At 40.8% G+C, this 16242-nt stretch overlaps 1 protein-coding gene across 19 annotated transcripts in view; it reads left to right on the top strand.

The window, feature by feature from the left end:
- Positions 1–16242, top strand: part of NFIA (nuclear factor I A) — a 601241-nt gene that overhangs the window by 395472 nt on the left and 189527 nt on the right. For all 19 annotated transcript variants that reach the window (XM_051857696.2, XM_070078402.1, XM_070078405.1 and 16 more), the window contains one exon: positions 6849–6914. In XM_051857696.2, coding sequence (XP_051713656.1) covers positions 6849–6914 — 66 coding nt within the window. The remainder of the gene's footprint in view (positions 1–6848; positions 6915–16242) is intronic.

Below are 16242 nucleotides of genomic sequence, written 5' to 3'. Positions count from 1 at the left end.
GACCCAGAGCAGTTAAATTACCTAGCTGAGATTTTCAAGATATGGTCTTTTTTTTTTTAATCATGTTATACTCCTTTGAATATTGAAATGTAAATACAAGAAAGTTAATATTTAGGATTGCGCCTGAACTTAAATAGCATGGTTTCCCTTAAAAGAGAGCATTTTATATCAGTTCAATAGATGTCTTTACAGATGTCCAGATACATGAAAATAATGCATATAGGCTATCACTCAATTATGCATTGCTTTCATTGACAGGTTTATTTTTATGACATGAGTGAATACTTTTAAGTTCTTGAGAGGGCCGTATGGATGATCTGTAAGTTTCTATTATTCTAAGGACTCTTAAGCACCTGGTCATATAATTCATTTTGATTGTGAGCACAGTCACTAGAAGGGGGAAAGTGAGCAGAGTTCTGCTATGTGAGGTCACGGTGAAAGTCTTGGTTCACACAGTAGTGAGCAGGTGAGTAGGCTGGCTCAGTCACCTGGGTTCTGAATTAACCAGTGGGTCCCTCTCACTTGTCAGCACAGCTCCTCTTAGGGGAAAAACAAAAATTCAAGATGATGACCTGCACGTTTTCATTTGTGTCTATCATCGGGCCTGGTCAGGAAGTGTAGGAAGTTACGCACTCAGCCACAGTATGCTACTTGCTGGTCCTTTACATTCATTGACTTCATATCGTTGACTTCGTTTGTAATGTCACTGAAGAAGCTGATCGTCACTTGAAGTCAGTCTCCTGCGAAGATTGAAGGTTTAATGAATGAGTCATTTTCTTGTTACTTTCAGAATGACTGCATTTATAATTTTTAAAGTTTCCCCCCTCACTGTCATAACACAATAGTTACGCCATTTGATTTTTTTCTCAGCATGTTAAAACTGTGGATCATTCCACAACCTCCTTGTGCGCATAGAAAAATAACACATTGATGAGTAGGTGATGAGACATTTGAATCACTCTTCAACCTAAACAGTCTTATCATCATACACAGTCCCGACTAAACAGATGGGCCTTGAATACCAGCATTAATGCCAAAAAATCCAATTCCTGCAAATTTAATATTTCACAAATTCTTGTTCAGAAAGGCATTACAGAAAGCAAAGTTTTGAGAAAGAAAATGGTTGGAAGCTAGCTTATATAACAATCTCCAGGAGGCCTTGAAAAATGCCATATGTGGGAGTGGCTACGGGTGGATCTCCAGAACAGCTGGCGGCCCCGGGGTGGTCTGGTGGAGCTCTTCCAGGTGATGGCTGCACGAGCCAGCCTTCCCATCCCTCCCATCCAACGTGTGCAAACTAGCCTGGGCCCTTGTGGAGCTGGGACTTCCCTCTGCCACATCTCCCCCTCCTCCCTCCAGTTAGGGAAGGACTTTCCCTGCCTGCTTTCATTACTGCAATTATCAAGCACACACATCCGTGCAAACACTACATCCCAGCTTCCAGGGAAAGCTATGGAGATCAAATTTTGTATTTTCAATGCAATAAAGATAAGACTTTCCATTTAAAGACCAAGGACTGTTTCCATTTTTAAAGCAGAATAAAACTTGTATGGGGTGACTAACCTGATAATGTATCAGAAAAACTAGTCTATTGTGTGTTAATTTTTCATTAAGTGGGCCACAATTGTGTACATTAATTGGTCTTAAATATTGGTTTGATTACTCATTGAGCATGAAGGATTTTATCCACTCTTAGAAATACTAATGACAATTACATATTTTCAGTGGTCTGGATCTAGTGATAGTGTTGCAGGTTTCTGTTGTTTTCCAGATCAGGATGAATATGTTATTTTTAGCCAATGATGTGTTCGCCAACGTTTACGCTTAACCTGTAAGTGGTGGATACATATTTGTATGTACACTTGTACACTGACGTTTTACATTTTTAAATAAGGTTTTCCAAATATCTCTTCAGTTTTTAAGGGCATGGTCATATTAGAAAAAAAATAGCTAATATTCCTAAATATTATAAGTATTATAATAGTAATTTCTTTTATAACTACAATCATGAGACTAAGAAGCAAAGTGTGACTGTAAAGGCCACTTGATTTTCTAGAAAATTTTTTACCTTAATAAATGTGTATGATCTTAGATGATCCAAGTGGCATTGTGCCAAACCTTCCACTGCCAATTATAAGTATGTAGGATTATTTTTCCAGTACAACTTCATGGATATAAAAAAAATACCAAACTCTTCAGCCTGACTCCTTTGCAAAGTACTCATCTTCCAAAAACAATAAGAAGCAAAACCTTAGATAAATTTCTGGACATGTTTAAGAGCTACAGTTGAAAAGGTAACTGTATACTGTAGTCAAAGTATAACCCTGCATTCTTCATTCTCCTTTACCCCAGGAATTCTCTTCCTTCTTTGTTAATTTGCAGGAAAATACTCATTCTTGCCTTTGCTTTTTCCTTTTTACACCATCAACAACCCTGATTCTTTCGGGAGGAATTTTCATTTTATTTCTGTCACTTGACTGGCTCATTTTTTTTTCCTGGATGCCTCATGGTTTCTCCGTATCACCTTTTAAATTGGGTCATTTAAAAGTAGACACAAAATTCAAACATAGGTTTTTCAGACCTCATCTTTTGTCAAACCTTTATGCATGCCGGGTGGTTGAAACTTAACACTACATTGTTTCTCTAGGGGAACCAGAATTGGTACTTCTGTGACCCTCAGCCAGTTGCTAAGAGCATGTTGACTGAGCAGGAATGATGCTGGTTTGCCTGTGGGGGTGGGTGGCGTTTCATCACAGTGTCTCTGCTTTCCTCAAGCCTCTCCCAGTAGCAGCTTCGGGGCTTTTGAGACATTTCTGCAGACGTCAGAGTATGGTGGAGTTTGTAATCTCTGTAGTTTTTGAACGTGGGAATAATCCTTTGTCATTCTTCATTTGAGCATGCGCACCACTCTGCAGGGCCTCCAACGTGTCAGCCCACGCCCTCAGCTCGGCCTCTGTGGTCTGTGGACCAGTGGATGTAGGAGGCGACTGCTTGCTGCCGCTCAGCACTGCACTGGGTCTCTAAGTCACCTGCGTACGAAGGGCTAAGAGAAGAGTCGGAAGGAACTCGTGTCTCTAGGAGCTCAGATTCTTGTAGGCGTTTGTTCATCAAAAATCACCTTAGTACACAATATTAGCATTAACCACACCATGAGAGATGTATGTACCGTCAAAGAAGGACTGTGGTGGAAAAAGTACTTAATTTTAGGTCAAAGACAGGACATTTAGCGCTGTTTCATCTTTGTTTCTTGCCTAAAGACCATAAAATGCATGGAAGTGATATCTACATTTTGCCTCAGGAGTTTTATCTTACTAGCATGTTGTGGTCGGTCTTCATCTCCCCCCCAGAAATACTCTCTGAGGTTTCATCCTGAAGAGGAGCAGAGTTGAGGTTGTGTTAAGGGGCAAGTCCTGCACAGGCTTTCTGTTCTTGTGTTGTACCAGATTATGGAAGTAGAGACTGATACTCAGATGTTGGGATTTGTTTTCTGTCTTTCCCTAGTGATGCTGTTGATAGTGAACTATCTTTATCTGAATACTGAAGTGATGTAGTCGATATAGTCGTAGGCACCATAAAATGCTAGATGCATGGCTACCAGTTCAATCAAGAGGTCCTAACCCAGCCTCTTATGTGCAAACCTGGTCTATTTTAGGCTTAAATTTCTGCTCATAAATTTTTTAAAAACCAAAAGAAACATTGCTTTTCAAGGTTCGGCTGAAGTCTAAGATTGCTTAATCCAAAAGCAAATCCCTAAGTGGGAAAAAAACAGTTGATGATCTCAATGTACTTGCTCACAACAGCATTTCTAGCCCTGCATTTAAACACACTTTAAGTAGTATTCACTTCATTGTAATACACAAATCTGGCTTTCAACCAGGGAAACATAGAAACGCAGTGCTATTGAGGGCTAAGATACAAGGAGGGGATCCAAATCCATGAAGTTTGGTTTCTTTTGGGGTCATCTATTTCAGGTGGTAGGAACCAGCTGTCCAAAAAAGTGAGACATAAAGTTACTTTGGCTTCTGATAAGTCTCTAACAAGTGCATAAAATTGAAAAGTAAATTAATTGTTATCCTTCTTGATAATATTTTAATGCAAATGCTTCAGAACGAGCTATCATTTGTATCAATGATGTATGGGTAGAAATTACTTTGTAATTCTGGTCATCTGGTTGGCTCCATACTTAACCAAATCAGAGACCTTTTTGTAATACCAGAAAGAATGTCCATGCATCCTCAGCTTAGAGTAACACCAGGACTGGCTTTGCTCTTTCTTGGCTCATAAAGGAGATGATACAAAACAGCCCAGGGTAGACAGCAGTTTTTGAAGTGTTTGGATCATTTAAAAGTTGTTGTAGATCTTTAGCTTTGTGTATCGCTTACCAGGACGTATATTTTTGTATGCAGCCCTTGGATGGATAGCAGTGTCTCCAGCATTTGAATGAAACTAGAGAAATTAAATACCATTTTCACTTTGGCTAGATGCCTCTTCTATCGCCGCGGCCCCTTGCAGACCAAGTCTGAGCGTTTTCTTGCCACGCCATCCTTTGCTGTTGGTTGGCTTGTTTTCTCTGGCTTGGAGTTTTAAACCATCTTTAAATATATGTGATAGTCATCATTCATTGCTGTTGATCTTTTCTGTAATTTAGCTATATTCCTGTAAAGGGACGCAAGCAAACCAAATGTTAACGAAAAGTGAAAAGAACAAAGAAGTGTATTTTCAGATTATTAAACAAAAATGTTTTCAGTCTCTCCTTACCCCTTTTTGCCTTGATATTCATGAATAAATATCAGAAAAGGCATTGGCTGTTGCATACCTAAATTAATTGAGATAAAAAGGTTTTCCATTTGTTTGTAGAGAAGCGATGAATTATAAAGATATCACACCCAGAAGTTGAATATTGACTAAGCTATCATACTCGAATAGAGAATTGTGTTTGCGAGTACTCTTCCAAAGAAAATGTTGTATTTGGCGAAATTTTATATATCTGTTTTGGATATGATCAAGAAGAATTTTAACTTCCCCTAAAATGTAATTAGATATTTTGCTTTAATTTTAATTATAGATACTAATGGTTTAAGAGTTTTCAGGACAAAAATAACGGTGATATGTCTTTCTCCTAAAGCATGTTGAATTCTCTCTCAAAATATTTAGTTCATCATTTCTAATGGCAAAATTACAGGATCTTTCCTTAGAGAAAGAGGTGTTCATGCTGTATTTTAAATTGTTTACTGCAAATGTAACACTGTTTTATGTGGTTAAAATTTCACATATGATCCAATATAAACCTGTTTGTATGTCCAGTTTTTAGTGCAGGGATTTATTTAATTTTGTAGTCTATTCTGAAGGATTTCTCTAAAGGTTATACACACACACACACACACGCACACACACATATTGCGTTGTGTCTTAACTATGGCAATTGTTATAACATGATAAAAGCTGTCACTTTGCCAGACCTAAATAAAAATTCACCATTTTACATCTTTTTATTTGAACCTTTGGATCAACATAGGATTTTTTTTTGCTGTAGTCACTAGATTAAGAATATCTGAAATTTTGAAATAGTTTTTTTCTGGATAGTCCTTTCCTATAATTAAAATCTTCACTTGCCTAAAAGCAGGGTGTCTTTTTAAGTAATAAATTAGTATTTCTGGACGTAAGGTCAGTAGTAGTGCTACTTCTTTCTGCAGTATCTCCGAGAAAGAGGATAGTAATGCATCACTTGTCGCAACAGAAGTAATATTTTCAATTTAATCACAGTTAAGTGTCATGACCTTTTGATCTTGCGTTGACCTTGCTGAAATGTGGTCAGATTTCAGATGGCTAATTCTAACCCTGGTTGTTGAGGTAAAGTTGGGATCAAGCCTTTCTACAGATAGAAAGATGTTTTTTAAAAATTTTAAATAGTGTTATAAACTGTTTCAAAGCTGCTTTACATAAAAAATTGCCCCCTTGAAAACTTTGGCCTGATTTTTCTCTCCTCCCAAAAAATAACATCAACATGCTTGCTTCTAATACTGTGAAATTCTTTCCATGTAACTAAATTTTATCTAATTTTAAAATTAACTGTCACCTTATTTCAGGTGATCCCATTCAAAAATTAATTAAATTAATTCTTTGTTTGAAAATCCGATTACACTTTTTAAAATAAAAAGTCAATTTAATTCTATAAAGGAGTGCAAGAACCTATTTTTGCTAACAAGCCCCTTGAGGCTCTCCCAAACACATTAGTACAGGAGAAGAGAGATCCTTCCAAAGTGGGGGAAACGCTGCTTTCAGGAGGTCTCCTTGGAGTTCCTCGTTTATTTCAAGTCCATGTGCTAGAGTATTAGAACTCCAGTATTTAGTGGTGTAGTCTGTCTAGTCTGTTGCTTTAATACAGAGCTAAATAGCAACAGAACTTGTTACTGTTGTTGGGGTTGCTTTTATATACCAGCTTCAAAATATGTTGTGACACTTTATTATGTTCTGAATCAAGCTTCAGATGTGTGTAATGAAGGATGAAGTCTTCATCAGACTCCAGTGTATAAACATGGAGAGCAGTTGGGAAAGGGTGCCTGTAGGAGAACGCTTTCTCAAGAGCTTCACGTTCTCATCGGGCACAAAGCAAACACCCCCGGAGGTGTCAACACAACCCCGCATCCTCTCTCATGACACCAGCGGCGGCTGCTCCCCGACCCCGCTTCCTTTGCTCTTTCTGTCTTTCCTTTTCCCGTTCATCATATTATTTCTCTGACGTTCTCATTCTTAGTTTATAGGTTGAACCTTTTGAGAAAGTCTGGCGCCTCCGAAGCACTTTCCCTTACAGACCCTGTAATTTTTGGCTGTATTTTTGTGTTTTTCAGATTCAAGTCAATCTGAAAGTCCCAGCCAGCCAAGTGACGCTGACATAAAGGACCAACCAGAGAATGGTAAGTCTAGCTTGGGACTCCAGCTGGTGCTTGCAGAGTGCACGGCAGCCAGCACCCAGCCGAGTGCAAAGATCTGTGGGTCTGCCCCACGGGCGACCCGTGGGAGAAGCAACTTTGCGGACTCGAGGAGACAACTCAGATATCCTTAGTGAAGGCAGATCCTTTACTCTCTGGATCACCCTCACCACCCACAAGCCCCTCTCTCAATTTTACCTGCATGGCCAAGAGACCCTAATTCCCAAGAAAGTTCATCACCTGATTCAACTGTGAGAGGCTATGTTGATTTATCAGGTCAGATTGTTTAAGTGAAGAACCACGGCCTTTTCATTGCATTTGAGTTCCTTTTAAAATGGCAAGTACTCCATGACCTTCACTAGTGATTTCAGATCATTCACGGACAAGTTATTTTTGAGGCCTTGTAGGAGCTCAGCTCTTTGATCATTGCTTTAAGAAACCAGTTTGCCTTTGAAGGACCTTTCTACATTAAACTGTCTATAGTAAAACAGTGAGAGTATAGGAAAGCATTACATTTCTCAATGACATAAATATATAAACTCCTGTTGCAGAAATTTTATTAAAACAGAATGCATACTTTATATGTGAATATAGTAGGATCTGATAAAATACTAAATTTGTGGAATGTACTGCAAGAATGAAAAAAAATTGTTACAGGGTAGAATTTTAGATTCCAGAGCACCATCAGTTTCTTTCTTTCTTTCTTTCTTTCTTTCTTTCTTTCTTTCTTTCTTTCTTTCTTTCTTTGATTTATTTATTTATTTGAAACGTAGAGTTACAGAGAGAGAGAAAGATCTTCCATCCACTGGTTCACTCCCCAAATGGCTGCAACAGCTAATAGGGCCAGGCCAAGGTCAGGAGCCAGGAGCTTCTTCCAGGTCTCCCACATGGGTGCAGGGGCCCAAGCACCTGGGCCATCTTCCGTTGCTTTCCCAGCAGAACCGGCAGGAAGCTGGATTGGAAGTGGAGCAGCCAGTACTCAAACCAGTTCCCAAATAGGATGCTGGCGCTGTAGGCTCTGGCTTTAACCTGCTGAGCTACAGTGCCAGCCCCCATCAGTTTCAATAAAAACAGATGTGAGCTAGCAGTACCTTGTGTTAGGTACTTGCACAGCATCATCTCATAAAGTTCTAGGATGTTCTATATTGAGAGAACTAAAGGCATTATTTGAATGTTTTATCTTGAGTGCCTGTGAAGGGAACATGGTATTGTGGTTAATAGCTCAGACCTGTGTTGAAATTCTGTATGTCTATAACATAGCCTAAATTATATAGCCTCCCGAGTTATTGTCTTATTCCTCTAAAGTAGGATAATAATTTACCTACCTGTTAAAGAATTAAAATTCCATATATATATAACATGCTTTGAATAGTATCTTTCATAGTTTATACTTTTTTTTTTTTTTTTTTTTTTTTTTTTTTGACAGGCAGAGTGGACAGTGAGAGAGAGAGACAGAGAGAAAGGTCTTCCTTTTGCCGTTGGTTCACCCTCCAATGGCCGCCGCTGCAGCCGGCGCACCGCGCTGATCCTGGCAGGAGCCAGGAGCCAGGTGCTTTTCCTGGTCTCCCATGGGGTGCAGGGCCCAAGCACCTGGGCCATCCTCCACTGCACTCCCTGGCCATAGCAGAGAGCTGGCCTGGAAGAGGGGCGACCGGGACAGAATCCGGCGCCCCAACCGGGACTAGAACCCGGTGTGCCGGCGCCGCAAGGTGGAGGATTAGCCTATTGAGCCACGGCGCCGGCCCTCATAGTTTATACTAAAAAATTGTTAGCTATGATCTACTATGAATTTTATTATTTTTCTTGTCAACACAGCCCTACCATACTTTGTTTTTCACTCCCTTGAATAACTTCATTCCTTTGGTTGTTCCATATGTTTTTCCATTTTGATTTCCATCTGATCTTTTGGAAATGAGGGGTAAACTGGATTGTGTTGGTATTCCAGGACAGAGAGCGGAGCTTATGCATCTGATAGGCTGTCACTAATGTTTCAGAGTTAGTTTCCTTCCCTAAGCCTTGGAAATTCTTTATTACAATGCTGGGCTCTGGCATTAAATATGAGCTCATCTAGCTATTCCTCTTCCCATCTGGTTGTTTTGGTGGCATTTTCTTTATCAGAGTTGTCTTTTAAGGGGTAAATATTGTTTTACAGATAGTTAAGCCTGCAGTTGGAATATCCTTCTCCCATATCAGAGTGCCTGGTGAGAGTCCTGGCTACTTAGCACTCCTGATCCAGATTCCTGCTAATGTGCCTTGGAGACAACATATTATGTCCCCAAGTGTTCGAGTTCCTCCCACCTACAAGGAGACCCGGCTGGAGTTGCTGGCTCTGGCTTTCACCTGCTCTAGCTACTGGGGGCATTTGGGGAGTGAGCTGCAGATGCAAGATCTCTCTCTCTCTCTCTTTCTCTCTCTCTTTCTCTGTTCCTCTGCCTTTCAAATAAATAAATCTTTTTATAAAAAATCTTTCAAAACCAACAATAACAAGGGAGACCTCTAAAAGTTTGTTTTTAGTGCCTTCTACAGCCATATCTACTCTTTGTTGACACTTTAAAGAGTGATATTTATAATCTAGTTTCATTCTTTATTTCCACTTGACTTACAGATGATATCTTCCGTGTTTCACTTCTTTCATATATTACATTCATATATTACATTTGTATATAATCTCCTTGAAGAGGATGTCCAGAGATAGTCTTTATTTTTTTCATTTAAAAGAACCGTCGGCTGTCAGGGTGTGTAGTTCACATCTTCCTGTCTGGCCACCCCTCTAGCAGGCCTGCAATTCATCTGTCTTCATAAAATGGCCGACAAGCTGTTCACATGCAAATATAAATTGAGAGCATGAGAGGCCTGGCATGCCTTTCTGGAGCTGCCTGCAATACTGATATTGTGTGTTTCCACTCCAAAAAAGCAACCAGAATTGAGCCTGGATTTTTTTGGCCAAAGGCATAGAAAAGTTAGCCAACTTCTCCTTTAACCCCAGATTGGTTGGTGCTACCTGAAGCATTCGGGGTGCCATTTTGGGGAGATCATGTTGAAAGAAAGAAAGTATCAATATCTAGGAGGAAAAATAATATATTCCAACCTTTCAAATTTCTGTTTATTTCAGAGAAAAAGAGGTAGAAGTTGCTAAATTATCTTAGATAATCCTAAAGGGAGAAACATCAGCCTATTCAGTTTCCTCTATCTTTTTTCAATCTTAGATAAAGATATTGGAAGAAAATATTACTTTATCTCTTCTTGAAGACATAATATCCCTAAAGCGCCTCAGGGAAGATTTTAGGGCAAGGTGTTTACATGAGTTACAGAGCTTTCTCCTCTAGTTTTGGTCAAGGGAGAATTCTTGGGAATGAGGCCTAGTTTCAAACCCCTGCCCTCTATCTGGGTGGGCTCAACTCCCACTCCCTCTTTACTCCCCTCCCCTTTATGTCCCCCCTAAAGTCAAGTCTTCCCTACTTAAAAAAAAAAGAGAGAGAAAATTCTTTTTCTTTATCCCAGGTTGTGAAGATGACTTGATGATTCCTGAAAGGTTTTGTTTGTTTTAAAGGAGGAAATTCTCCTTGGTGTGCTACCAAATCACTGTGTGGTTTTAGAACCTTGCTGGATGAACAAGTGACAAACTACTCTGCAGCTAAAGTGGAAACTCATTACTCACCCCTATGTATACATATATGCAAGGGGAAAGAATCCTCTTTTTATCCTAGCTCTTGTGAAAGGTAATGGAAACAATTAGTATTTCCCTAGTAAACCATAGAGAATGAATAGACAGATGATAACATGCTGTTTCATCCAAAACCTTAAACTAGGCCATGTAACTTTACCTAAAGTGGATGCAGCTGTTTCTTCCTTGTCTGACTAGTCTGGCTTTTTGGGTGGAATTTTAGCTGTCTTTATTTGTAGTCCCTCAAGATTCAACTGTAAAAGAAAACAAATCTTTGCCCAATTAGAGCATTAGATGGGAATTCTGGAGGAGTTACCTGAAGCCCATAGGTAAAATATCGGAACCTCTGAAATTCAAAATTGGTGTAAGATAATGGTTAGAAATTCTGCCTCTGGGTTGGCGCCACAGCTCAATAGGCTAATCCTCCACCTGCAGCGCCAGCACACCGGGTTCTAGTCCCGGTCGGGGCGCTGGATTCTGTCCCAGTTGCTCCTCTTCCAGTCCAGCTCTCTGCTGTGGCCCGGGAGTGCAGTGGAGGATGGCCCAAGTCCTTGGGCCCTGCACCCGTATGGGAGACCAGGAGAAGCACCTGGCTCCTGGCTTCGGATCAGCGCGGTGCGCCAGACGCTGCATGCCAGCTGCAGCAGCCATTTGGGGGCTGAACCAACGGAAAAGAAAGACCTTTCTCTCTGTCTCTCTCTCTCGCTGTCCACTCTACCTGTCAAAAAAAAAAAAAAAAAAAAAAAAAAGAAAAAAAAAAAAGAAAGAAAGAAAGAAAGAAATTCTGCCTCTGGTGTCCAGCTGAATGGAGTTCAAATAAAATAATAGCTGGGTGACTAGGTAAGGTTTTGTTCCAATCTCAGTTTACTTTTCGGTAAAATAGAAACACTGAAATCCTACTTCAAGAGTGTTGAAATGAGAATATGCATACAAAATAGAACAGTGTGTGGTTCACTATAAGGACTCAAAGATGACCAGTACTGCTTTCCAGGTAAAGCATTTCTGATCTGTGATGAATACACATGTACGAGAGGTCCAAAGCTGGGAGCACTGGACTGGAAGACGGATGGTGTCAGCAGGAAACCTGACTTTTAGAGGCATCTTCTGTAGATAGCCACTCTGCCCTGAAATGTCAGACATAGATTTCCTTTTTAAATCCCCACAATCCCATTGGGGCACATCTATTTGTTGTTTAGTCAGTCCCATCCTTCCATTCTGTTCAACTCCTGTGACTTTTGAGAACCAGGGAACTGCAAAAATGATTCAGAGTTGCTGGAATCTTCAGAATGAATACCTAAGAGGATTCTAGATAGAAGGGCTCCTCCTAGATATCTTTAATTTTAACTGAGTTTTTCCTTAGGGGGAAAAAAAAAACAAATAGAATCTGGCTTCTTAAAAATCACAATTTTATTGAGAATAGGATTCATGACAAATTCCTTAAAAAAACAAATCTTACACAGCACCTTGCTATATGCCTCGAACTTAGTAGGTGCTTGGTACTTACTTGCTTAATGAATAAATTTAATTAGTAAATGAAACATTATTATTATCCCAAAATAATTTTTTGAGTGTCTGCTCACTGTTGGTGTACTGAAAGGTTTTTAAGTATAGAGGAGGAGTTCTAAAGAAGCTAAAAATCCAGTTTGGGTATGGAGAGAAGGCTGAATGTAGACACATGAGCGAAAATACAGATATGACCAAAAGTGCGGGGAAGCAAAAGTTAGGGGCTGGAGAGTAGTCCAAGGTCCTGCTCCCTGAGCAGGTGCAGTGAATTGTATGAATACCCTGCAGATCATAGGAGATGCAATCCAAGTTCCCAGCCCCGACACCGTCCATTTAATCTCTTTGTGTGTTGCCTAACCCCCTCTCTGGCTATTCAAGAGCTCCTGGTAGTTTTAAGCTTTATTTGTTGGACTCTGACTTAAAACATCTATTCTGCCACCTCTGTGAATTTCCAAGGTGTGCTTTGGCTACTGTTGAAAGTATGTATGAGAGAGAGCATTTTAAATGCTTGCCCAATATATCCAGGGCCTGTGAGCAGTCCCCCAGTCCCCCAGTCCCCCAGAGCTTGCATTCTGTGGTGCACCAGGTCGGTGGTTAGTGAGGAAAAAGCTCATCTGATAGTCTTCCTTTGTCAATCAAGGCGTGCTGCTGCGGTGCCTCAGTGAGTCAGTGTCTGAGGCAACAGCATAGGCCGGCGTGGGCACTCTGAGAACGCGCTCACTGTTACCAGTGAAAGCACACTTAACTTAAAAAAAAAAGTGGGATTTGCTTACTGGATTAAAAAAAGCTATGTTCTTAGGGGTTTTGTTTTTCTTTTGTATTTACTGTCTCTCAGCACCTGCACAGCCTGCTAACTTCCTAGTGATTTTTAAAATGTGATACTGATAACAAGAAGTCACAGTTGGTAGCTAGATTGTTTTCTGTGGGCTTCACCCTGCTTGCTCCTCCTTGTTTCTCTCAGAGTGGCAGGACTGTTGGTGGCACCCCCCAGCAGATGGGCCTTTGCACTCGATGGAAGGCCTTCAATCAGTTGCTCCAGATGTTGAAAGTTTCCAGCTCCACCTGCCAGTGAGAAAGTCACCCTGGAGTATCGGTTGCCTTTAGCTTTCGTGTTTGCTGTCTCCACTTACGTCGTTCCTATCTTGAGTTGTTAAAGTAGGTTTCATTGCTAAATTATGATGGGTAAACAGGAATGCTCTTGTGTTCAGCCACAATTGTCAGTGTTTCGTAAGCTATCATTTAACTCACTTCTTCACATGTTGTGAAGATTTTAGTATTTACAAGATATGGTCTGTGACTACTGACTTCCTGACTTAAGATTTATATATAGGATTCATTTTGTGATTTGGGGGTAAAATAGGAAAACTATAAATTTCTGTTTTTCTTTTGAGTAAACATTCTTTCATCTGATTATATTCTGTAAATATTGCAGGCCCTTTGCTTAATGTTTTAAATTGTCTTCACCACCTCCTCAAATATATAGTAGATGCATGTTTTACGGTATTAATGCACTCATATAGTAGGAAGGCAAAATAAAACTGATACTCACAAACCCTGAGACTCATTGCTGATGGACTTAATGCTTGTTTTAGGAACCATTTTGATTAATGTGTCATTTAGTTGGGTCATTTTAGGAAGCAATTCAGAAGCAATGCAGTTTTGTTTTTTTAAAGATTTATTTATTTATTTGAAAGGTGGGGTTACAGAAAGGCAGAGGCAGAGGCAGAGAGAGAGAGAGAGAGAGAGGGAGATCTTCCATCCACTGGGTCACTCCCCAGATGGCCGCAACATGGGGAGCTGGGCCATTCCAAAGCCAGGAGCCAGGAGCTTCTTCTGGGTCCTCCATGCAGGTGCAGGGGCCCAAGGACTTAGGCCATCTTCCACTGCTTTCTACATAGCAGAGAGCTGGTTTGGAGTTGAAGCAGCCGGGTTTCAAACTGGAACAGGAGCTTTACCCACTACACCACAGCGCCAGCCTTACGATTCCCATCTCACTGGGGAATCAGGGGCTTTCTAGCACCATTGACTTGTAAATACAGTTTATCAATATTTCATAATTTGCATGACTTTCTTTTATAATTACCCAGCAACAGTTATTCTCTGCAGTATTCTTTCAAAAAACCCTGCAGGGACAGACACAGTAGAGTGACCACCAAAATAGCAGCAATAACAGTAATGATCAATATTCTAAAATATGTAAAGGTCCCAACTCAGGGAGACATTAAAATCTAAATGCCTTCTGGTTCCCAGATCTGTGTAATTAAATCCTGACTGATGAATTTTCAGCAGTGCGGTGGAGCTAGTTTCTCTTCCTTAAGAGATGAAGAAACTAGCTTTGATCTGAAATTTCAGTTGGAAACTAGGTGAATTCTGCTTTCTTAAGTATTGTTAGCAGGTGTGACCGATCATGGTTTACAGAAGCTCCTTGGAAATGCCTCCAGATAAAGGAAAGTATCGGGTCTTCCCCGTGAAATGTAAGGGACAGGTGAGGCTGGGGGCTTCTCCCACTGGCATTATGCCCCGCTGTATGCTGAACTCTACCCACAGGATCTTGTGTAAAAGCCCCCTTCAGCTGCCAGACGGGGAGGGGGACTATGGTAGCTTTGAAGAAGGAGTTGTACCCTCACACATTATGGTACGTTATGGTCTCAGACACGGAGGATAGCCAGCCAGACACACTTGTGCTTGGCTGGCTGGCTGGCAGCCAAATTAGGCAATGTTTTAAACCTCACTCCCCTCACTCAATTTCAGGCATCTTCTCCTCACCAACCCCCTCTCCCTCTGCTCCCCCAGCCCTCCGACCCTCCAGCCTTTCACTCACAGATAGTCACAGAGCCCAGAAGACAAAAAAGAGATTTCTTCCTGGTCCTCAAATTAATTTGTGCCTGTGTCCCTACCCCAGTAGAGACCCATTTTTTAAGTGTGTGTTATTTATGCAGGATTGTGCAAATATAGCCTTAGATCTAGATTCTAAAAGTATGAAAATAGGAAGCAGTTACGATCCATGTGGTATTTGAATTGGGCTCAGAAAAGACGTCAAAGGAGGAGCTGTCATCTAATCACAGTACGGAGGAAGGTGCCCCTGGTGTGTGGCTGGGGCTCCATCTGCTATGGCCCCATTTTCCCTGTGATCTAAGCCTGGGACCAGTATGATAGGACCCTTTGACAGAGGTGCCTTGGAAAGACCACGTCTATCGGTCACGTCTCCATCTCTCTCCATCAATTAAGTATCAGCATGGCGAAATATCAGGGGAGCTAAATGGTGCCAGGAATAGCGGATGAGCTTTCCTTGTCACAAATTTTAGGGTCATTTCTGATTTGACATTTGAATGTGATTTTGTTGTTTTCAAGTCTGTTTATTATTTCTTGGAAGGCCTTATACATTTGTGGACAATATTAATAAACTGAATGTAATATAAATAATTTATTTGAGGATTTGGAGTCACTAATCCAGATTGATTAGTTGCCTGCTAGAAAAATTCATGTGGCCACAAGGATTTTTGGCACCTTTTCTACCTATGGTTCCCTCATTCTTTTCCTCTTCTTCAGTTTTTACTCAGCTCCTGGCAACTCAGTCCCCCTTGGCATTAGCTTGTTGTTAGGGAAATCTACTGGGAAATTGCAAATAAAGGTGGGGGAAGGGGTAGTATTTACAGCAGATTGCTCTGCCCTATCGCAGTTGTTAATTTCTATACTTGGTTGATTTTAACCCAAAGGGAACAAGGGAGTCTCATATGCCTTATCTGCAGGCATCATGTGGCACATCTCCAAGAAAGAGAAGTGTCAAGGATGCTGCAGCAAGACCCAGCAAAATGCGGAGAGCATTCCAACCATCCCTCCGCGAGGGAGAGTCCGTGTTTTCCTAGATCTCCATAGGTATTTTGCAACCAGAGAGTTTCTCAGCAAGCAGTCCTGGTGTACTCAGGGATGAACAAGGAGAAGCCAAGTCACAGCTTCTGAATAAGTCAGATTCTCAAAGAAGAGTTGCTGTGAAAAGCCTGACATGGAGCGTCTGTAAAAAGGAAAAGAAGTTGTTCAAGTCATTTAAAGACGAGTACCTCAGTTTTCTCACAAGCAATTCGGCAGATGGTTGTTAAGAATCTGCCGGGTGCTTTTGGAGTATGGACTGGGTATGTTGAGGAACTA

Source organism: Oryctolagus cuniculus, chromosome 7 (genome assembly GCF_964237555.1).
Source record: "Oryctolagus cuniculus chromosome 7, mOryCun1.1, whole genome shotgun sequence".
Classification (NCBI taxonomy): Eukaryota; Metazoa; Chordata; class Mammalia; order Lagomorpha; family Leporidae; genus Oryctolagus; species Oryctolagus cuniculus.
The sequence above is the reverse complement of the archived record's forward strand: the minus strand, read 5'-3'. Positions and strand labels throughout refer to the sequence as shown.